At 30.2% G+C, this 23,388-nt stretch overlaps 2 protein-coding genes across 3 annotated transcripts in view; one reads left to right on the forward strand and one right to left on the reverse strand.

Moving 5' to 3' along the window:
* The first annotated feature begins 251 nt into the window (after nucleotides 1-251).
* On the forward strand, nucleotides 252-1,211 carry LOC123300371 (pre-mRNA-splicing factor Syf2). Its single transcript, XM_044882938.1, has one exon. The coding sequence runs from the start codon at nucleotides 291-293 to the stop codon at nucleotides 1,005-1,007; it is 717 nt and encodes a 238-aa protein (XP_044738873.1). The 5' UTR covers nucleotides 252-290; the 3' UTR covers nucleotides 1,008-1,211.
* Nucleotides 1,212-1,459: 248 nt separating this feature from the next.
* The window catches only part of LOC123300056 (proteoglycan 4), a 35,949-nt gene continuing 14,020 nt past the window's right edge, over nucleotides 1,460-23,388 (reverse strand). The window contains exons 2-6 of one of the 2 annotated variants that reach the window (XM_044882527.1): nucleotides 8,068-9,929; nucleotides 5,689-5,928; nucleotides 4,741-4,977; nucleotides 3,222-3,278; nucleotides 1,460-1,765 (exon numbers count right to left, since the gene is read on the reverse strand). In XM_044882527.1, the coding sequence (XP_044738462.1) occupies nucleotides 1,740-1,765; nucleotides 3,222-3,278; nucleotides 4,741-4,977; nucleotides 5,689-5,928; nucleotides 8,068-9,811 (2,304 nt within the window). In that variant the 5' untranslated portion in view covers nucleotides 9,812-9,929 and the 3' untranslated portion in view covers nucleotides 1,460-1,739. Of the gene's footprint in view, nucleotides 1,766-3,221; nucleotides 3,279-3,514; nucleotides 4,978-5,688; nucleotides 5,929-8,067; nucleotides 9,930-23,388 lie in introns of those variants that run through there. The other variant, XM_044882526.1, reaches the window with a different exon arrangement.

Consider the following 23,388-nt stretch of genomic DNA (forward strand, 5'->3'; position numbering starts at 1 on the left):
AATTCAATGCAAGAATTTAGCGTATTTTGAGTATTAGTTGCTGTAGTAACTAAATTTCGAATGCTAACGCTATAACTGAGATGTTTCTTATGTGCTTGGTTGTATTTATAAATAAACTTTAACTCTAAAATGTTTTGAATTTTGATATTCCTTAAAGCTCTTCATTCATTCAGCAAATCTCTGAATAATAATTTTTTGGTGTAAGCCTAGTTCATTATTTGTAACGTCATAATCAAAAGGTATCATAACCTTGTTCTTTTCTCTTCTGCTATTGACATTATCAAAACAAAATGGATGACAAAAATACGAATGAAAAAAATGAAGAAAATACAGAAAAACCAAAAACTTTTGCTGAAAAACAAGCAGAACGTATGAAACGTTTACGTGAGTTACATACACAACGAAATCAAGCACGTCAACATAACCATGAAGAAGTTGTCGCTGAAGATGCTCGCAACAAATTACCTACGAACTGGGAATCACGCAAACGACAAGCAGAATGGTTGAAACAAGATCAAGAAGCACGAGAAGCAGCTGCAAAACGTGGTGAGGATTACGATCGTGTAAAATTATTAAATATATCAGCTTTAGAAGCTGAGCAAATGGAACGTAAAAAGAAAAAAAAGAATCCCGATGTAGGTTTCTCAGATTATGAGCAAGCTACAATACGTCAATATAATCGATTAGTTAAAAATATGGCACCTCGAGATATGGAAAAGTATGAGGAACAGAAACAGAAATTAGGTGATGCATTTTATGGAGGGCCTAATGTTATTTTACAAGGTTTACATGAAGATCGATCCGACGCAATTGATAACATGGTAATGGACTTAGAGCAACAAATTGCTAAGCGAGAGAAATACTCTCGAAGACGGACACATAATGACGATGCGGACATTGATTATATTAATGAACGGAATGCTAAATTCAATCAAAAATTGGAACGGTTTTATGGTGAACATACAGCCGAAATTAAACAGAATTTGGAACGAGGTACAGCCGTTTAAATATTGATATATTAAATTCAACTATGTTTGGATCGCAGTGCAGCCGTTTGCAAGAAGTGATTTGGAAAGGAGACTGCTTTAAGGACACTTTTGGCGTTGCTAACATTCAGCTGAAATGGATGAATACATCTAAAGTACCGTTTAAAAGCTGTGTATTTCCTAGAAACCTTTACATGATATTTTTGGCGACGACTTTCACTAATTCACACAAGAAAAACAAAAAGTTTTAATAAAATAAGCTGAATTTATTGATTTTTTTTTCATATGTACAATTTTTTTTAAATAAATATTTTGGTTTTAAACTGTTTTTTTTTTCTGGAATTTCTGGAGCAAATTTATAAAATTTGTTCTTATTTTTTAAAATATTCTTATAAAAAATATTTTTTTCTATGATATGAAATTTTATCTAAATATAAAAATTAATAAAAAAAAATTGAATCTATTTCCTTGATTCGACTGAATTAATGTGCATTAATATTTTGAAAGAAGGGAGGGGGAGGGTCGAGTTATATAGTTTTTGGGAAATGGAGTGATCAGTGTAATGATTTTTGGAAATAGATTCGTTCATTTATTCTTTTTAATGAAGGCACAATCTGTTTTCTGAGATTTAGAATTTTAAGGTATGTGGAAATAAAAAAAATTTAATGGAATTTTGAAATTCATAGAAGTTTTTTTGTTGTTGTTTTTCATTCATTTTTCCAAAGAATATTTTTCTATTTATTGTTGTTCTTATCAAACAACCCACGATCGAAGAATACCTGGAAAATTAAAAAAAAATTGTTATTAAAATTAGATACCTTCATTTATTAATAATTTAAAAAAAAAAAAACAACAACAACAACAAATTCATACTGTTAGGAAATTAGCAGGAAAAACACGGTTACTTACCTTTTAAAAACTTTCGATTAAAGTTATGAAATACTTGAAAGAGATCTCACCATATAAGGTATGGCCTTTTTTGTTCAGTATAGTAAGGATGAACAAATGGAAAAAAAATTTATAATATTTTTTGCCCAAGCCTACAGTATAGTGGAATAATGTAGGATTCAAACTAAACAATCGAGACGCGATTATCGGCAGATTTTTCAAATAAAATTTTTGAAATTGCCTGTTTTTGAAGAACAAATTTTTCAACCATTAATCATAATTTCATTGGACGTTCTTTGTGAATGGAGCCATTTATGAAACGTATTCCACTGACTAGTAATCTGTTCAAGATGTTTTGACATTTATTAAGTTTTTATGCATTTTTTGAGTTCGATACATTCTTTGTTTTTGAGTCAGTACTTCAAACAGAAAACCAGGATCTTGGCGGGGCTATAGCATGTCTCAGATCTCATGTGCATCCCTATACAACAATACATTTGCTCCCTAGATGTGTAATATACTATTGATTGAAAGAAGAGGAACGATGGAGAATTGAGTTCGATGGATGAATACTTTTGCGCTCAACTTTTTGTATCATACTTTTCACTTTGACACGATGATTCCCTTTGACATATGAGTCAACAAAGTACAACTTTCGTGAACACGCATTGCCGGGCAGGACGTTAAAAATTTAACAGAAGCACTCGATATTTGCAATTTAGTTGCGTTTCCAAGTCTACCAAATGCTTCGCGTCTGACAGTTTTGCTTGCAACAACAGGAATGAACGCTCTTTTCCAACTTTGCGTCTTCTCAAAACATATCTTAGATCGACAATGTCTGAAAGTCAGCTCAACGGATTAGCTCAATATATATCGCGATTTAGAAGTCGACACGCATAGAGTTTTGGGAAGGTTTTTTTGTATTTGGTAGAATTAACTTACTATTCGCATGATGAACAAAAATTTAAAGTCTCTCCCTGGATGATTTCTGCCCACGGGCCTGTCCTATTCAAATTGCTAAAAAGAGCAGATTATAACTTTAAAACTTTTGGTCTACCTCAAAGAGAAATTATCTTGGATATTTCATAGCAATAGAATTAGCTTAATTTTAAATTTAATACATGGATTTTCGTCAGAATATTTACTCCTGTAACACAACTTAACAAATTTCGAGACGTTTCCAACAAGTCGAAGCCTATTTTTGATCCTATATCAAAAATTTTGAGTGGATTCTTATGTACATTATGAACATATTTCATGCAGAATTTCATACTATAAACGCAACAACAAAAAATCAAACATGCAAATAAATATGACCACACAACACAAATACACATCAAATCTTACGTCTATTAGGCCCAGGTCGGACATGTATTTGTATATTATCACCAGGTGAAGCAGTAACTATAAAAAATAATGAAAACAAAATTTTAATTTTTAAAAGCAAATAATAATATAAGATATTTATTAAAATTTAATATTATTTACATCAATAATTTTTATATAAATATTTCTTTTTTTGTACAATTTATAACAATGATTAATAACTCATAGTCATAAAGAATTGGAACATACTAAAAAAAAAAATCACTGGATGTTCGTTTTACGATCAACAATTGACCAGTGATCTATTATATTGTTAAAAAAATGAAAATGATAAATTGTAAAATTCAATTATCGTTATTTCATGCCTAATTACTCTCAATTTTAAGACATTGTCCAACTCTTTATGTCTATGAAATAGCCTAGAGACCAATTAATAAAACCTTTTTTTAGTTATTGTCAAGTTTACTGAAATAGAAAAGTGCTTAATTTTGTTTTTACAGGTACTCAAAATGTTATTTATTATTATTAGAGATACCACAAATATTTGGTATTCTAGTATTTGAAATGTTCAGCCACTTCATTTAATATTTGGGATGTGATTGAAGACTGCATATTACTTGAATATTCAGCGCTTCGACACAGAGCGTGACTGAAAAAATGATCAGTATTCATGGCATCTCTACTTTTATTATATTTTGAAAAGCTTAATAGTGATGTCGTAGAATTTTCTATTGCAATTAACACTAATCTCGAAATATATCTCGCCTGGTTGCTATTGTAATACTTAAAAAATTCTTAATAATAAAACTATATTGGTTAAGAATATCTGAGGAATCGGAAGGCTGGAAAATAAAGTCACTGCTGAAGTCTGCACATTCCTGAATGAGGACTGAATATATGATTGAAAAATAAAAGTGTTGATACAGTTTTTCGAAAGTTGTAAGATGGCTCGCAAAACTTGAGAGATAGAAAGTTGAGAAACAATATCTGAGGTTGTGATCCGTAGAAATTGGTACTGTGCACGCCAGATACCATAACGTTAGGTGTTTTATGTGTAGAATCAACCTTTCAGCTTTCCAAAACCATGGAGCCAATTATATTATTAAAAATTTTATTGCTTATTAATCAGACAGATTAATAAAAACTTTCCTAAAAATTGCCACTCAATAAATCCCACGTAATAGCAAAATCCCACTCACTAACCCGGCGTTATGTTTCCCGGATGTCTAATACCCGACGATTTTGAAAACCCTAAATACAAAATACGCTCGTTATTTGCCGCACACAGTAACTGCAGACGGAGGTGAGAAAAAAAAATTGATTGGGAATTTGAAGAGCATAATAGGACTTTCAAGGTGGCAGTGTATCATATATCAAGCAGTTGAAACATTCCTAACTGTATCAATTCCTGTTAAAAATTCATTATTATTATTTGAATTATTACTATTATTATTATATGAGCCCGAAGGAGGAGTTGGTAGATATCCCAATTTACTGAGAATTGTTAATTCATTAAGTGCCTCTGAATTTGGAGACGTACCTCGTCTAATACGTCGTATCATGCCACATTGTTCACATATACTAAGTAACGGATGATTGCTAAACGTACACATATGACATGTCCATGGTGGTCCACCTTCTTGAGGATCTGATATTCGATTGTTATTAAATGAAGGTTGCCGTTGTGCATTTCTAGATGCCGCTGCTGCCGATAATATAAAATGTTGCCCAGTGTAAATGTTTTGATAAAATTCTTCACTTGTTTCACCTAACGGAGCTGCAAAATAAAAATTGATGTATAAATATTAGTCAAAGGCACGAAAATTAGGTTGAATTTCAGATTGAATATGTTTTTGAGGTATCGTATGGCTTCGAGATATCATTCCTCATATACGATTTTAGCAAATATCTCAGAAACTACTCGTCAATTTGCAATTTTAAAACGAATTCAAAATCGAGAAAATCCTTATAAAAATTGTTGTTTCCGAATTTGACGAAAATTGATATATAAGGTAAATGAACCATATTACGGGACGATTAGGCATAACGAGATGTTTAGGCATATACTAATAGGGTAATATTAACTAAAAAATTACAAAAATCGGATTCAATTAACGATTGGGTGAATTATTTTTGAGATATCACGTAAAATCCTTTACCAAAAGCCTTCCTTTTCGGACTGACGCTGGATAGCTCGGAAATAGTAATCTAAGTCTTCAAATGAGCAAGATTTTTATGTTTTTTGGGTTTTAATCACCCCAAATGTTCCGAAGAAATCATATTAATTTAGGTTGCGATTAAACAAATTCTGGTATTAACTGGGGAAATTGAACCGGGATATCATCCTCCGTATACGATTTTAGTCGAAGAAGGGACCCGATTTTTGTGTTTTTTGGGTCTTTTATCTCTAAGGAAGCTTACAGAAAAGCATTTATAAAAATTGGGAGTAACTGTTCGTCGTAGCTTTCCTTACACCAAAATAATTTACCTCTCGAATACGATCGTCGATCGACTTCATCCGCTAACTGTTTACATTGCATCTGAAGATGTCGAATTTCACGTCGAATACGAATATCTTCACTTAACGCCGATGTATTTGTTAGCACTGGTTGCGGTAATGCTTCTAAACTATTTACTTCTTGTTGCATTAATGCTAATTTACGCTTCTCCGCTATTAATTCCAACCGCAAACGCTCTTTACGTTCCAGCTGTCTTTTTATCAGATTTGCTGCAAACAAAAATAAAAAAATTTAATTCAATTATTTTTATAAAAATTTTCATTCAACAAAATATTTTGTATTATTGTATTGCAAGCAATAAAATGGATGCCAATTTATGTTACAAGAAGGCGTGTATATTATGTTCTTAGGATGCTGTATCTTGATTATTATTCGTTTATCGTAAACGATTATCTCAAAAATTAAGATAAATCTTAGGATCTTTTGAGTGTGTACTTCCTTCTAATGGAGAATTCAATAAGTCAGTTAAAAAATAGAAGAAACATGTAGTTACAAAAATCATTTTGTAATAGATTAGTTTGTTGTTGTGCTGAATTGAGAGTTCATGATTGATTTTCCCGATTATTTCCTACCTTTAAAAACACTGAAACGTAAGTAAGAACTAGTATTATTGGTAGAAAATTTCTATATCGAAAATTCTTCTAATTTTACACTTAACATTTGAAAGTCTAAACTACTTCATTGATTCTGCCTGCCTCTTGAAAACAATCAAGAAGCGGAAATCGCTGGACATAAAAATAACTATAATGATGCAAAAATTTCTCGACATTTTACTTAGTTTACGAGTGCTTTTTCACCCCTATATTCAATTTCCACCCTCTAATTTAATAGCACTTTGCGGTTTTTTCTTCTTTAATAAGCCATTGAACAATTCGTGCAATAAAGACCCGTGAACGCCTTAGTTCCTTATTCCCTGTTTTTTAAGACATAATAAAATAGTATTTATGCGTTTCCACTGCTTATGTATAGAAGCTAATTAATAATAGAAGAAAAAATCGAGAAGATTTTCGATTTTCACAGTTTATGTATAATTTCGTTTATTGAATTTAGTAGGAGAATATTCCATAATTTTTGATGTTGAACCCTCGTTACACGAATCAGTCTCACACTCATCCGATATATATTTTTTGCACATTTGCCAATATTTATACAAACGAAATATTTAAACACAAAAATTTGACATTGAAATATAGTGTTTTTGTTCTTTTACGTATAAAATTCACTTATTCTTGTGTATTCTTGTGTTTATATTATTGATTTTTATCTATTTTCTCATTTTCTTCAAATCAATTTTTATTTATTGAGCGTTCATGCATAACGAACGCTTTACGCTTTTAAAATTAAATGAGACACAATTTTTTTTAATTTGTGTGTTTTCACCTTTGTGTGAGAATGAAATAAAGAAGTGTTAGCACAATCATAAAATTCATTTAATGACTCTTGACAATGATCCATCAAAATGATAATAAATGAAAATGTTACGATATTTTTTAAGATATTAATTAACGAATTTTTATACACCCTGCTTACATATTATCAGTATACAGAGTGTTTATTTAAGTTGACATATGCTTGAAATTCGATAAATAAATTTAATCGACGAAAATGCTTCAAACGAATAATGTTAGTTTCAAAGGCGCACTTCCTATACCGGCATCGAATTCGAAGTTTTCAGGTTCAATTAAAACCTCAGTCTGATTCATAACTGACAAACATTAGATGAACGCTTGAAATTAGAAAGTTGTTCTTTATAAATACTCAAACATTTTTTGTTTGAAACATTTTTTTGTAAACCGAATAGTTTAGACAGTAATTCATTTGGAAATTGGATTTATTGGAAAATGTTTTTCGAAGAGTGCCTAAATTTTGCAGAAACAATTATACGAGATAAAAATTTCGATACGAAAAAACAATTTTGGGTAAAACTTTACAGTCTACTTTTTGCCTTAACGGCACTGTTTGCGGAAAAATGTTTCGAATAAAAGTTTTACTTTTTTAATCAATAACAACTTTTTAATTTATATTTTTAATTTTATTTTTATTTATTTTTATCGAAAATGTAACATATTTTTTTCGAAACATTTTTTCGCAAATAGATTCAGAAAAAAGTAAATGTAAAAGTCGATCCTAATTTATAACTCGATTCTAGATTTATAATGTTTCCTAGCAAGAATGTTAGCTTGACTTTTAATCCAATCAAATATTTTTCTGTATCTAACAATAAGTTTTAGTATTTCTTATGGAAAATCAAAACGATCTATTCTGTGCCTAATAAATTGTAAACATCACAAAATCAGTGCAAATACTATTAAGGAAGGGATTACAAAAGCAAAACAGAATTTACTTACAAATTGAAGGAGTAATAATATCCGGTAATGACCCAGCCCGCGGTGATAATTCAATTGGAGATTGTTCATTGTCTGGTGTATAGCTTGATCGCGGGCGAGCACGTATTGCTGACACCGTTCTACCTGCGGGACCCACAGTAATTTGTACACTACTTTGAAATCCTTTACGCGGATCAAATGAACTTGATGAGTAAGTTAATCCCGCATTTGAGGAGCCAATATCAATAGGTGCCTGTGGTTCTGATGTAGGAGTGCGTAGCGTTAAATTTACAGATGTAAAACTTCGTGGAGATTGTTCTGGTAACCATCCTAATTCTGGATTCACATTCAGCACAGTTCTTTGAGTCGGTGATGGTGGAATTACATCAACATTTACATTCAGTGAAACATTAACACTAGTAGGGCTTGGAGTATATGGACTAGTTGGATTTGTAGGAGGTAAGGGTGGAGGAACTTGTGACGCGGTTGGAAGAACAGGTAATGTTGTGGGTCTTTTTGGTAGAGGAGGTTTTTGATTTAAATTTTTTGCTGGTGTGGATTCAGTCTCATTTTCGGTTTGTGGAACTTCTTTGGATACTTTTTTTCGATCTGGTTTTTTTGGTGTTATTGGTTTGGCAGGTAACGGTGGCTTAGTTTTCTCACCAGGTTTAAAATTTGTTACTCGAGTACTTTTTGTTAAACTAAACGGTGATTTTGGAAGAATCATTTCAATTGTATCCCCATCGAAAGTGTTCTCTTCTAGGGAGGTTTGATGATGATGATTGGTCAGTCTTTCTTCTGTGTTGATATCTTGTAACGATGCAGTTTTCTCTTTTAAATCGTCCGATTTTGGTACACTTAGACAATCCATTGATTGACTTTTAACTTTTGAATCACAATTTAAGTTTGAAGGATCTTTTCGAATGGTAAAACCTACAGTGCCACTATTTAAATTTACAGACAAATCTCCACCACTAAATCGATTATCTGAGATACGATTTTGATCCTCCGAATCAACAGGAGAATGGGTTCGAATTTCAGGATTATTGTCACTTACAGTTTTATGTTTTGTAAAATCTAATTTTTTCGATAAACGTCCAGCATATTTGCCAACTTTACTTTTAATACCGTTAAATTTTTTATTTTTTATGTTTTTCGTGTTATTATTTAATAGATCCTCTGAAGAGGATCTTCGTTCATCGGCACTAGGAGGTGATGTATCAATGTTATTATTATTTTCAGTTAGATAGAACTTAGAATTTTTCATTTTTTTTACACTTTGTTTATTATTTGCATTTAAGTCACTTTCTAAATTCACTTTATGTAACTTATCTTTTGTTTCAACTAATAATTTATCAATATTATTATTTAAACATTTATCACGTTTTAAATTTCCTACATTTTTATGTGAACAACAATTTGTACATGTAGAAGGCGGACGAGGGCGTGGAATTGCTAATGATTGTTGTTGTAACCCAGGTGGATATGGAAGGCCACGCGGGATGCGTTCTTGTTCAGCATTCAATACTGAAATACATGTATCACGATCATGATAATATTTATCGGTGCATTGTCGAACAACGTCATCAGGAACAGTTGGAAATTTTGCTTTTAATTCATGAAATAACTGCATTATTAATATGTTAGAGCATGCGCATAAACCACTCTCTTGTTGTTGCGTTGATTCTTCGTCGTTTGTATGATGTGCTACATGTTCGGGATAATCTTCGTCGATGGAGATTGGTGTTGCTGTTGATGACATCATGAAGAAAAAGACGATTTTCAGTAGAACCAAGTGCCATTTCGTGCCGCAACAACACTTAACTTTAAATTGTTTGGGAGTAGTTGAAAATTATCGTGAAATAAAAAGTTTCTTTTCAGACCTGTAAAATAAATAAAAAAGTATAAATAAATTTTTTTTCTGAAGGTTAATTAATAGTTTTTGTATATACTGAGAGGCATAGAAAGTGAGCCGATATACATTTAGAAAATAGTTCATTACGAGGAAAAAGCGCTCTACTTAATTGTTTTAGAGAATTTTTGCTTGATAACAAAATGTTCCATGTTTGTGTTTATCCCTTGTCTTCGAAAAAATTATCTCTACGCTAAATCTGTTTTATCTCTTACCAAGTTCTTAATAGAAATTTCTTGTGACTCCTTCGAGGAATTTCGATCGCATAAGATTTTGTAAGTATGTAGAAAATGGAAGTTTAGAGAGGTAGTGAACAAGATAAAAGTACTTTCTCAGTTATTACCAGGAAAATTTATTATTAGAAAAATTTTACCATAATTTATTGCCCAATAATGATTTTTATGAGTCTAACGTTTACAAATATATTTAGATTTTAATGTTTTATATATGAAACCAAAGTTTATTTACTGAAGAGCTCAATAGGATGCTTTTCTACGTAATTTTGTTTTTAAGTAAAATAGAAATAAATTAGTTTAGTGCAAAGTGAAAATTTTGCATTAACTGTTTGTTTTTATCTACAATCTAACGAAGTGTTTCCTTTTCTCTTCCAATTTCTCCGTTTGAATTTCCTCTTCTTTAATCTTTTGCCTGAAAAATTCCGAAATGAAATAAACATAAGTTTCGAATCGAAGTAAAAATATATTTGTAAACGTCTTTATAGATTGAACATTTTAAACAATAATAAATTTGGTTCGTTTTTCTAAGCCTGCCAGTGTATTTTACATGGATTATTGTCGCGTGCGACTACTACAATGTCACTCAATTTATTAGTTAAGTTTAGCTAAGTAGCTTTTGAGAAATACAAAATTTTTTAAAGTATAATATTTTAAGACTCTGTGTTATAAAATTAGAATACAGGTGTTCGTTTTTAAAAAAAAATTTTATTACTTTCATAAAATTAGTGCGATACTATTATGGCACATACAACTCAACTGACTCAAAGTCATCTCAAAAAATTATTTGAAACACTGAAAATAAATTTTTAAAATTTATCATCCATATCATGTGGTTTTAATCGCGTAAAAATTATGTTATTTCTTAATTTCTACAAATTTTTATGGTTACTTCTAATGTAATCTATAATTTTAGAAAATTCTTTTCGGCCTTTCTAAGATCTAAGTTGCTGATCTCTGTGTATAAAACAATCCCAAACACCTGCTGCTTCGCACCAGGCCAGCTTGCCTCGTTACGCATATCAACTTCAAGAGGCCAAAATACCGCTTGGGTAGCAGTAAAGACGCTTATATGTTCGCCAAATTTTCACGAGTTTCCGTATTAAACACGGTCACATACTGATAGATAGGAATCGCCCTCTTTATTTATTTCCGCTTTGTTCAAATCTTCAGGTAGCTATTACTATAATCTCATGTGAAACTAAAATTTTGTAGAGCTTTTCGGCGGTATCTCGAGAATTATTCAGCCAGTCTTCAAATGAACTATGTATGTATATGTTTTTTTGATCTTGTTTTACAACTTAAGAACGGTTGGACCGATTTTAATAATATCTGATTTTTGGATTCACTGCTCCGAATTTGGAATCCAAATTTAACCGATTTAAAAATAATTATTTCGCCTATAGAATGCTACATGAGGGAAGACAAATGAGGGCAGAGAAAGTAAAAAAGTATAGCGTGGTAAACTTTGTTTCTAATTTTGAAATTGCCCAGCGAACACGACAGTCATTGACTGTTAGACGGTAAGAAGTTCGCCGAGTCAGCCAGTAAATAATATATCAGCGGGAAACACTGCGAAAGTACAAAATTGGAATTTGAATTCTACTCATTTTAAACAAGTTTTGAAAAGTAAAAATATCAGACAATTCGATTATATAATATTTTTAAAGACTAGAGATAAAATCTTTTTAATCTTTATTTTTAGTAAAAAGGCAACAACAAATTTGTTAAACTAAATTTCTTTTAGTTATTGTTAAATCTGAATGGATGCAGACAATTTATTTTGTTTAATCTTTGAATCTACCGCCCAAACAATTTGTAGGAGTAAGTGATTATTACGTTTTTTTAATGAATAAGAGTACAGTAGAACCTGGTTAAGCCATTTTTCAAAGTAGATTCGCTTTGATCTCAAAAGTCAAAATTCCCTAATTTTGAGATGTTTAGGAAATAAAGTATATTTTTACAAATAAGTACTTATTTTAATAAAACACTTAAGGTATTTGTCTTCCAACAATATTATAGAAATGTTTTGGACTATATGCACGTTAAGAGTATACAAGCTTGTCGTGAAATAATGTGTAATTTTTAACTCTAATTTATACCACTCAATTTTTTATCATACAATATGTAGTGTACGAAGTGTTGTTTAAATTCTGTTAATATAGTTATCTCTCTGTTTAACCACAATACTCAAACTATAGTCGTTTCTGTTCAATAATAAAATTGATTAACTTTTCGTTATTATATCTCAGCAATGAAACGGTCAATAATTTTTGTTCTTCTCTTTTTAAATCTGAACAAATACATCAATGTTGAGTTTATTTTTTGAACATTTCTGACAGTTAGTTTTTTTTCTGGAATTAAAAAACTATTAGTTAAGTTTACCTCGAGTTAGAGACGGTCAATCGACTTCAAATTTTTATGGTAATTGTATTATAATATCCTTAATAAGTACCTGACACTATGCCCAAAGCGAGACAACAAACCTTAATATTGGCAGCATTTTTAAATCATTGAATGTATAAAATAACAAAGATTAGGGATATGTAGGAAATAAAGTATAGTTGTTTACAAATGAACATATCTCAAAAAAACACTGAATGTTGACAAAAAATGACTTTCAAAGTAGATTGTCTTTGATATCGAATGGTTTGATTTAGCAAGGTTTGACTGTATTTTTTTAAGTTTTAAAAAATCTATTTTTTTTTAAATGTACAACCTCTATGTACACGCTCGTTTTGATTGACAATTATATATCGATATATCGTTTATTGGCATTTGGTTAAATTTTTTCGAGTCCTTAGACTCCTTGTCCCCTTTGACAGCGGCCTTGAGTATATTTTATCAAAAACAAGTCCGCATCCATCTACATCCGTAGTCCAATGGTTAAAAATTATTTTTTTTTGTATTAGGGAAATCTCAAAACGTAAAAATCCAGTATAAAATTCGATTTCTTTTTGGTGAAGGACATGAGTCTGTATATGGAAGTAAAAAGATGTTAACACCTGATTTTAAAATCAACAAAACTACATTAATTTATTTTTATACAAAATTATTTTACTGTAAATTGTTCTGAAAATATCATTATTTAAAAATGTTATCTTAAGATGAGTTAGGTTAGTTCACAATAGAATTACGGAAAATTATAAAGAGTATTATAAAATCGTGAAAATTGATAAGATAATGCTATTAAAAAATTTCATTATAAACAATTGTTTAAGTGGAAATGGAAAATATTAAGTGCTTAGTGGTTTAATAGTTTAGAAAAAATCTAATATGGAAACCACATGACTTCCAAGTACGTTTTTAAATTAGTCAAAATTGTCAGGGATAGTCACAATGTATATTCTAATTGAAATAGCAAACTTTTTGGTATTCCTTCGTAAGGGGGGGGGGGAGGCTTACAAAAGTGTATAACTAAACTGATGGACTATGGACCGATGATTCCACCACCTATGGAATTCCAGAAATTCCAGAAGCCAGAAATGCCTCAACACAAATAAAGAAACCGGATAAATTTGTTTTTTTAATATTTTTTTAGTTTTGAAAAAAGTACTACAAAAAAATAATAAGGAATCATTCATTATTTTGAACATTCAGCATTTTCCCACCCGCTTCGCAGAGCAATTACAGCTTTTATAACAAAGACTACCCCGTTATAGTGTTCACTTCTGTTGCTCTCATTTACCTACCCCCCCCCCTTTTGTGTGCACAATTTCATATTTTTTAACTTTTTGGTACGGAATCCTATTTTTTTTAAAACAAAATACAGCTCATTTTACTCGCTGATAATGTTGCTTTATATTGCTGAAATAATTTAAAAAAGTATTTTCTCTTTATAATATTAGTTTAGCTGTAGATCATAATTTCACTATTTGAACTTCAATTTCATACAATATTTTTAATCTTCTATATATATATATATAAAACGTTATGCTCGTTATGTCTTACTTATGGACTCAAATTTTGATACGATATACAACCTGCTTCGAAGAGAGTTTTTATCTATATTTACTAACTGTAAGTTACATGAAAATCAGTTCAGCCGTTTAAAAGTTGTGGACTCTTTTATCAGGAGTTTATCAAATTTCATAAAAATTACTAGATATTTTTATCTATTGCTATGCAATCATAATGTCCCCCAAGGAAGTGTGGCGGGGTACAGCTAGTTAATTATAAAGGTTATTTAAACATAACCATGTTTTCTAAATAGTAACAATATAGAGTTGCTGAAAAAGTACATTAATTTCTATCCTAAACACACAAATTAAGTTTATTTGTTTAGTTAGAGTTTTCTCATTTGGTGCAATTTTTATTAAATAAACAATAAATTAATGGTTAACTTTGTAATAACATTATTTTTATTTTAACAAAAAGAAAAATTTGTTTTTGAAGAACAAAGAGTTCCTCCTTAAGTAAATCAGATTGATGCACCGGCTTTTTAGAGTTAAGGAATACGATTATGACTGCTCTCTGATTCTCCCTTACGTGATTATAAAGGCCATGCCGAAACTGATCAAAATGATCAGAGATGTTCAAAATCGATATTTTCGAAACTTCAAAACTCAACACCGATTTTTCGTAATTTTAATATTTTACGTTGGTCAAGGAAGTAAAAACGAGCTTTTAAAAATGTGAAGTATTTTTTTATCAGAAAATAGTGATAACAAAAATCAAATGCTTGTTGTTATTGAGAATTTTTAAAGTTATTCACGTTTCGCATTAAAAAAAACCTATCCTTTGATAGTACTTTTTTTTAATAAAAATTAGCAACGAATTCTAATTTGGGAGGGGAGGGGGTTAGTTTAGAAGTAGAAAAATTTTTATTGAAATCCAATCTTTAGTTCATATAAAACTAAAGTTAGCTTTTTGTATTTATGAAATGTATACCGAATAAAGATTTCTTTTTATTTTACTTACATTTTATCAGAATTTAGTTCATCTTTTTTGGAAATCCATGAAAAAATTTAACTGTTTACTTTTTTTTATCATAACATTTGGGTGAATAATACATCTTTATTGTTTTATTATTTTAATTTAAGATTACATAAACTATTTTTGTTTGTAAACTTTGGTATATTTATTATTGGAAAGGAAGGTCATAGTCGGAGTTGCATAGGCACTAAAAACCGATGAGTACATTGTTCTTTTGGTTCGTGTTTAAAGAGTTACGATTTTCAAAGTACGCAGCTACTTTCATACCATTGATTAGAGCTACGTTTTTGTGCAAGTAAAAGTATCATTTTTTTAGAAATTTGATTCTAACAATCTTTTCAAATGAATAGGCGAGTCATACTGAAGTCAAAATCGTCGATTTCCGTAAGAAAATTGAAAAGGCTAGTTTATTGACTATTTTTATATACAAAAAATGCGCTGGATGATGGCGAAAAAAAGTTATAAAGCCACGGCTTCATTGTCAAAAATTATGTTTTTTAGCAACAATTTCTTCTCTTTTGATGCTTTTTGATATTTTTTCAATAGATAAACAAGTGAAAATAAACAAATGACTGAGTTAATTGTTGATCACATTACACATATACCTATACATGTCACACATACATAACTGATATTCCCATATAATACATACTATACAATTTGCGCTTAATTAGCGCCTTCTCGTGTAAACAGTGACTTTAACGAAAAAATGGTTCAAACAAAATTGATCCATGTTGCTCATTTACGAATTCAACCTCACTTTTTACGCCCTGAGTACGCTCGCTGTAAAAATTTCAGCTTGATATCTTTTTTCGTTTTTGAGTTATCGTGTTGGCAAACGGACGGACTAATTAGAAGATTCTATGAACACCCATACCAAAATTTTTTTCGTTACATCAATATTTTTAAATGTTACAAACTTGGGACTAAACTTAATATACTATGTATATTTCATATATACATGGTATAAAAATGAAGAGTTTAACCAAAATACGTCGTTTAAGATTAGTCGCGACCTTGTATCTTTGATCATTCAATTTTTAGAGCAAATTAATGGACTAAAATTAACAATTTCTTTCTGATTTTTTTTCTGCTCAACAAAAGATCGCGTCGTTTGGATAATTTATTTCGGTTGAAATATTGTGTTTTGTTCATAGAATTCACAATGTTTTTTTTTTTTGAACTGCATATATTTTGCAATTGTTTAAAAAAATTAGCTAATTTTTTATAAAGGATTTGCGGACTCTCTATGACATCTTTTGCACTTTCCACTCCCCATGAGCGATATTAATACAGCACAAGGTCTTGCCGCCCCAAAATTTTTGTTTTTTTGATTCCATCGCTGGAAACCGTAAAAGATAAAATTTTTTTTTTTTTTTTATGAATGGATTAGTAATAAAGAATAAGGATCAGGACATCAGATTGTATTCATAGACGAGTACAATAAACTTTTTTAGCGACATTTTTCATAGTTTGTTTTTCGATTTTTTACGTTAAATGCGTCAAAAAAAAATTGTTCTTATCCCTATTCCTAATTGCTGTTTTTTTTTTATTGCCAAATAAAGGGTACTTTTGTATCTAAATAGTCTTTTGAATCAATTTTGAGCTTAAAAATTCCTGCATTATATTTTGTCCGGTTTGGTATAATTACTCCACTTAGCGACTTCCAATGCTTTAAGTTAAAAAATGCTTTACAAAACTGCACATGTCTCCCTTCTCTAATGGCAGAGTATTTTCCAATCAAAAAATTCTGGTTTGTTATTTCATCAGTTTTTGAAACGCATAGCGCCCGCTCTGTACTCTTAAAAACACGTTTTTCTAGTTGTTTGAATTTGGTAAGGTAGTGGATACATTGTAAACGATGACTCATTTACATTGATCTTATACATTCACCTAAGCAAAGTATACATGCTGAGTGCTAAACGCTGACTATTTGTTTAAGAATTAACGGTATTTTTTATTCTTTTCAATATCAAAACTGTATTTTAATATGTCTATTGTCTTTAAGAATTTTACGGCAATTCTGCAAGTCTAATTTAGAGTCTAGTTCGAGATGCGGAATTTATAAAATATCCCCGTGGTTTCTGTTTCTGAAAAAATACCTGAAAGTAACTATTATTTTGCGAGGATTCAAAGCTTGTTTGATTTAGAACCAGAATTTTATACTGCCTTCAAAACATATAAAGTTCTATCTCCAAAACAGTAAATAAGAAAAACCTGATTTCTTAATGCACATTGAATTTTGATTTTTGCAAATGTTTTTGATATGTACAATTTTTTTATTTTACAAACCTAATTTCTAATAGCTTTCAAATTTCATTGAAAAAAAAATTAAAAAAATCAAATATCTCGAACTATTCGTTATGTCCAAAACTCATTAAGGTAGTACCTACACGAAAGTGATATTCCAAGAATTTCTCAAAACTCAGAATATAAAATATTTAATTCATAATACACTTGCTGTTAAAATTAGAAGATGATTTACCATGCCATACATGAGATATTAGCAATTAAAAGTGACGCAATTTGTACGTGTACATGGGAGAAGTGTATAAAAATACACAAATTTACAAATATTATATTTATTTACCAATGAATGACGTCCACCATCTCTATGAAAAACTAATATAATGTAGAATACTATATTTAGAAAATATATAAATAAAAATAAAAATTATTTACCATATAGTTTCGATAAAAAACTTAAATAAATAACTCGTTTTAGCGATGATTTTTGTGGAAAAGATATGAAGACTAATGTTAAAGGCATATGTCATAGTGTGTGTGCTTATATGTATACTACAAACAGTAGTGAGGAACTACAGTCTTTTGAAAATAATATATGGTATATGTATAATAGTCATAGCACAGTTTATGCACTGAATGATAGTATTAGTTCAAAACTTTTTGACTGGACGGTCGCGGAGGAACTACCTTAATTCGAAATTTTTTGCATTTTCCCTTAAAGCTCGAGTTATCGAGATTCCACTGTATAACCTAAAATCTTGAGCTAACACGTTGATGATGTGAAATTATTTTTTACTGTTTTAAAAAAGCAGCAGGGTCGAAATGGGGGAAAAAGACCTTTTGCCCAAACGTAATATGAAATGCTTCTAAAACATTTACGGAGACACTTTTTCAATTTTATGATTAGACTATTTTTATTTCATTTACTTCCTACATCATTTCAACATAAAAGTATTTACGTAGATTTTCAGCAGGACCAAAAATTTGATCACTTTTTTTTTTTCTTTTCTAATTGCTTATTAGGTTTCATTTTTCATCAGGCCAATTTGGGATATGCAGTAAAATGGTCCTTTTTCTCAGACCTTTCTAACAATCTTAAATAATATTTATGTCATATTTTCTCATAAAATTTAGATGTTTCTGTCTATCTTAAAATTTAATTTCCGTGAATCACTCACGATTTTATGAGGTTATTAGATTTTCTTAAAACAAAAAACAACATAAAATTTGCTCAAATAATGATGATTGCCACGTGAATTTATAAAATTTTCAATTTCAAATAATATACAGGGTGGCGCAGAAAAGTGTTTCATGTTTGTATGTTTGGTCCTTTGAGGCTATAGAGACCAAATGCGCTAGCTTGTCTATTTAATGATTAGTTGTTCAATGATACACCACTAAACCAGGTTTGTCGAATTTCATTTTTTTCTTTTTCACAATATGGCGTTACCAATTTTTATTAGAGGCACATCTCGATTGACGTTAGAATTATCAAGATCGGCCAAAGCCTTTGGTTTCTAGTGTGTCTGAAAGGAACACACATACATATATAGACTGATAAACACATTATCACAGCTTTGCGTTGAGCAGTCGAGTAAAATATACTATTATCGAATTAATTTCATAAATCAAATATAATTTTAACAACTATATTTGAAACTTTTCAAGTTAATAATTATTATCTACAATTTCAGAATTTCAAAAAATTTTTCAATTTTTTATTCATTTAAAATTTACATGCAGTATGGGCGTCAGCAAAGAGATTATATATACTAGAGAGACAAACAAAAAAGAGATCGATAAAAGGGACCGTCTTCCCTCTTTGTCTCACAGCCTGACAAAGCGTGAATATTAATATTTTGAACTATTGTATGAACACTTGCATGTGTGTGTATTTCATAGAGGTAATATAAGACAGACGAAGACGTACTTTTTTAGGTGTCTCTCTATAACGATCAACCGTTTGGATGGCCATATTACGGTTCTATGTTATTACTTCTATGTAACATAGGTACAAGGTACCTACTATATGTATCTGTCTCTATACCATATATGCATTAAAGTAAACGCCATACATTTCTTACCGTGTATAATGGCTTCCTCACGCAACGGGAAGCCACTTAAAAGTTTTACTATAAACTTAAAAATTTTACTAAACTTTTTTATATAGTTTAAGCTGGTAAAAAAGTTATTTAGATCTCTCTGTCACACTCTGTATATAAAATATTATTCATTTAAAATTTTCAGATTTTCATTTAGTCCTTCCAAAAATAAATTTTTAATCATTTTATACCTTATGACTGTGACTCGACTTGATTACTTATTACAATTATTATTAATAATATTATTAATTTGAAAGTTTGTTTTTCAATGTTAAAAAAATTCTTTTCGAATATTCAAAAATTGTTTGAAATAGTTTATAACTAAAATTTCGAAATAAGATTGTTTGTTCTTCGAACATATGTAGTGTTAAATAGAAAGTAGAGAAGGGTGGTTTCATTTCAAATTAAATGAAGTCATAAATTATTCATTTTGAAGAATTATTTATTTATAGTAGGTTCAAAAGATAATACGGAAGAATCTCATTAATGCGACACTATTAAAAAACAGGTCGGATTATTGGACGTATCGATTTATTGAGGTGCCGGATTATCGAAATTATACTGTATAGCACGCATGGGTGAGTTATTTTAAATCGAAGTCACCATTGTTAAAACTTTATTGTGTGCCATAAACTATATTGTGCGTCTCTTTATCCAAGTCCGCAATGAGATAGGCTGAAAAAAACGCTGTCTCTTTGTCTTACTTTTATTTTTGGTTGTCACTGTCTCACTCGTATTTTAGTCAAAGAAATCCGAGGGACTTCTGTAAGTCCTGTTTGCCCAAGCCTACTGTATAGTTTTGTAGCAAAACTAAATCACTACATATTATAAAACAAAGTCGCTTTTTCTGTCCCTATGTCCCTTTGTACGCTTAAATCTTTGAAACTACGCAACGGATTTTGATGCGGTTTTTTTAATAGATAGAGTGATTCAAGAGGAAGGTTTTTATGTATAATACATCCATATTATAGTAGAGTAAGGGGTTGAAAGGGATATGCTTCAAAAACTAAAAAAGTTGTGCATCGATTAAGCTCAAATATTGACACGATATACAACCAGCTTCAAAGATCTATTGTTTTTATCTACTTTTAACCTTCGGAGGGTAGAAAGGTGTAGCGAGAAAGTGGGAAGGAATTATCGAATATTTACAAATATACCTAAGTGGGGTATCAAATAAAAGAGCATGACGTGTACATTACAAAACTGTTCAACGCAAGGAAATGTGGAGGGAGGGGTGCAAGTGGGGATGTTGCCCAGCAAAGCGGGTAGTTCACAGCTAGTTTTTAATAAAACATTGAAATAAATAAAGATTGAATTTAATTTTTTTGAATTTAATTTTTTTGAATTTTGATTCGATTTCCTTTCATGATATTTTATAATTTCCGTAAAGTTTATGAAAAACATTTTCATAATCATCCTGTAAATACACAAATTTTCAAAAGATCACGCTGAGTTATTATCTATTAGTTATGCAATAAAAGAAATTCACTTGAGATCTCAAAACTAATTTATTTGAAGTAAAACAAGTTAGACTGAGATTTTATTTTCAAGATAATTTTCCCCTTTAGTTAAGACAAATAAAGAGAAAACTGGGTTCATATTTAGCACGGGTCATTTAGTATGATATACATCTCAAAATAAATTTAACTTTACCTGCGACTGCTCTGTTTTTCTTTGAATATTTATTTTCCATTTAATTGAATTAAAAGCAATCAATACAAATTTCTATGAACTCATTTCCATTTTGATAATAATTTTCCGTTGAAAAATATTTAAGTATACTTTTCTTTTAATAATTATTAAAAATAGACGAAAAAAAAACAAAAAAAATAACCTCCCAATAAATTAGAAGAAAAACTCTGATATACTTGAATAACAAGAAAATAAACGAGTGATGTTAAGCGCGATCAAAATGTTGAAATGTTAATTATAATACAGCATGACCTCGCAAAGTATAATTTTGGCCTGAATTACTTGTGCACCTGGTCTGTAAGTTATGTTTTGTATGTATGTATGTTTATAAAAAATAAAAACTCGTGAACAGCAGAGTATCATCATTGAAGTCATATTTCCCCCCTTATAACTCCATTCATGGAAAGTACTCACTTCTACAGTGCACAAAGTCTTAAAAATGATGAAAAACTGTTATTTTAACTAAGAAGGAGGAGGAAAGTAGACTGGAAAATTACACCCCCATGGCAAATTTTTAGTTTTAAGAATAACTCAAATACCAATTTTCAACCCTCAATGTGGAAAAACTGTAGAGATGTTCAAAAATTAAGAAACTACGAAAAAACATAACATTTCAATATAAAAGGGAAAGAGAGAGGACGAGGGGCTGCAAAGTTGACACTCCCAAAAGTGCATTCTTGGCACAAACCAACCTACAGACCTATTTTAAATTTTTTAGCTGAATTCGGAGAAACAGTACCGATTTTCAATCTAATACAATTTAATTTGGATAGATTGTACAAATGTTCAAAGCCATAAAAACGTAGAAACCCACAAATCGTGTTCTAAGGCAGGCATGGGCGAGTTACTTTAAGTCGAAGTCACCATTGTTATAACTTTATTGTGTGCCATAAAATTTATTGTGAGTCTCTTTACCCAAGCCCGCATTGCTCATAGAGGTGGAAGCGAGGCGGGTATACGACTCTTCTACCTATCTCAGTTTCTCTTATAGTAATGAGATAGGTAGGGAAAAAATGTTGCCTCTCTGTCTTACTTGTATTTTTGGTTGTCACTGGTTAGGTTGTCACTGCCTTACTCGCATTTTGGATACAGAAGTATGAGTGACTTCTCTAAGCCACGTTTGCCCATGCCTGTTCTAAGGGATCATAAAGCGATCTTCCCCGTTAACCTTTGATACAGTATGTAAATCTATATTTTCGGGGAAAATATGACTAAAAAACACATACTTCATTATGTATTACATATTAATGCTGTTCTTAAGTGAGAGAAGGTGTTATCAAAATTTACATTTCTTAATGTATATAGATTGTAATTTTTGGAATTCAGTAACTAAATTTTTAACAAAACTAAGGTGTTTGTTTTTTATCTACGTATTCGTATTTAAAAAAAAAAAAAAAAAGATATGTATGGAAAGATACATATGGAAAGCATATGTAATGGAATTAGAAAAAGAAATTATAACACCCAACCTCAAAAGTTAAATTTCAAATCATAATTCGAAAATGAAAACAAATCACTGTAGTCATAGTTTCTAGCGATTTTTTCCGAAACTACACTTATTCGTTGTGTGCGTAGTCATGGTGGGGATAATAAAATCGATGCCAGCGCTTTAAGTGAAAAATTTTGGAGATAAAGTGGGCTGTTATGACTAATTTGCAATTATTTACATGTTAATGATATAGAAACTGTCAAATTAAAATGATTGAAAAACACTAATTAATTAAACTTAATGCATTAAAAATTGTGAAAATAAGAAATCAAATTGTACAAATATTATTTTTCAAATGTTAATTATCGTAATTATTTATTTAAATTTGTGAAACAAGAATATTAAATTTTAAATGTAAGTTTTCAATGCAATCCACACAATTATATATGCATCCATTAATTCTATAATTAAAGTAGTGTATCGTTGTCATGGAAACGAAATTCACGCTCGGAGCGAATAGGCGGTTACAGATTTCTAGGTGGTTTCGAGTTTTCTTATCCTAATTTCATGGATAAATGATCCGATCGCCACAGAAAATATGATCGCCTTAATGACGGCATCTTTAGGTACCTATACTTTCAAAATTTTCATTTCAGTAAATTTTATACGGCGAAAATCGAAGAAAAAGCTTTAAATTTCTGTATATTATGATTTAAAACCAATATTAACATATATACAAATTCTAGTACCAAAAATTTTTTTTAATAGAATTTGTTCAAGATTTATCCTAAA

The sequence above is a fragment of the Chrysoperla carnea genome, chromosome 5 (assembly GCF_905475395.1).
Source record: "Chrysoperla carnea chromosome 5, inChrCarn1.1, whole genome shotgun sequence".
Classification (NCBI taxonomy): Eukaryota; Metazoa; Arthropoda; class Insecta; order Neuroptera; family Chrysopidae; genus Chrysoperla; species Chrysoperla carnea.

Coding starts and splice junctions, on each gene's coding strand:
- LOC123300371 (XM_044882938.1), top strand. CDS start 291: ATGGATGACAAAAATACGAATGAAAAAAATGAAGAAAATACAGAAAAA.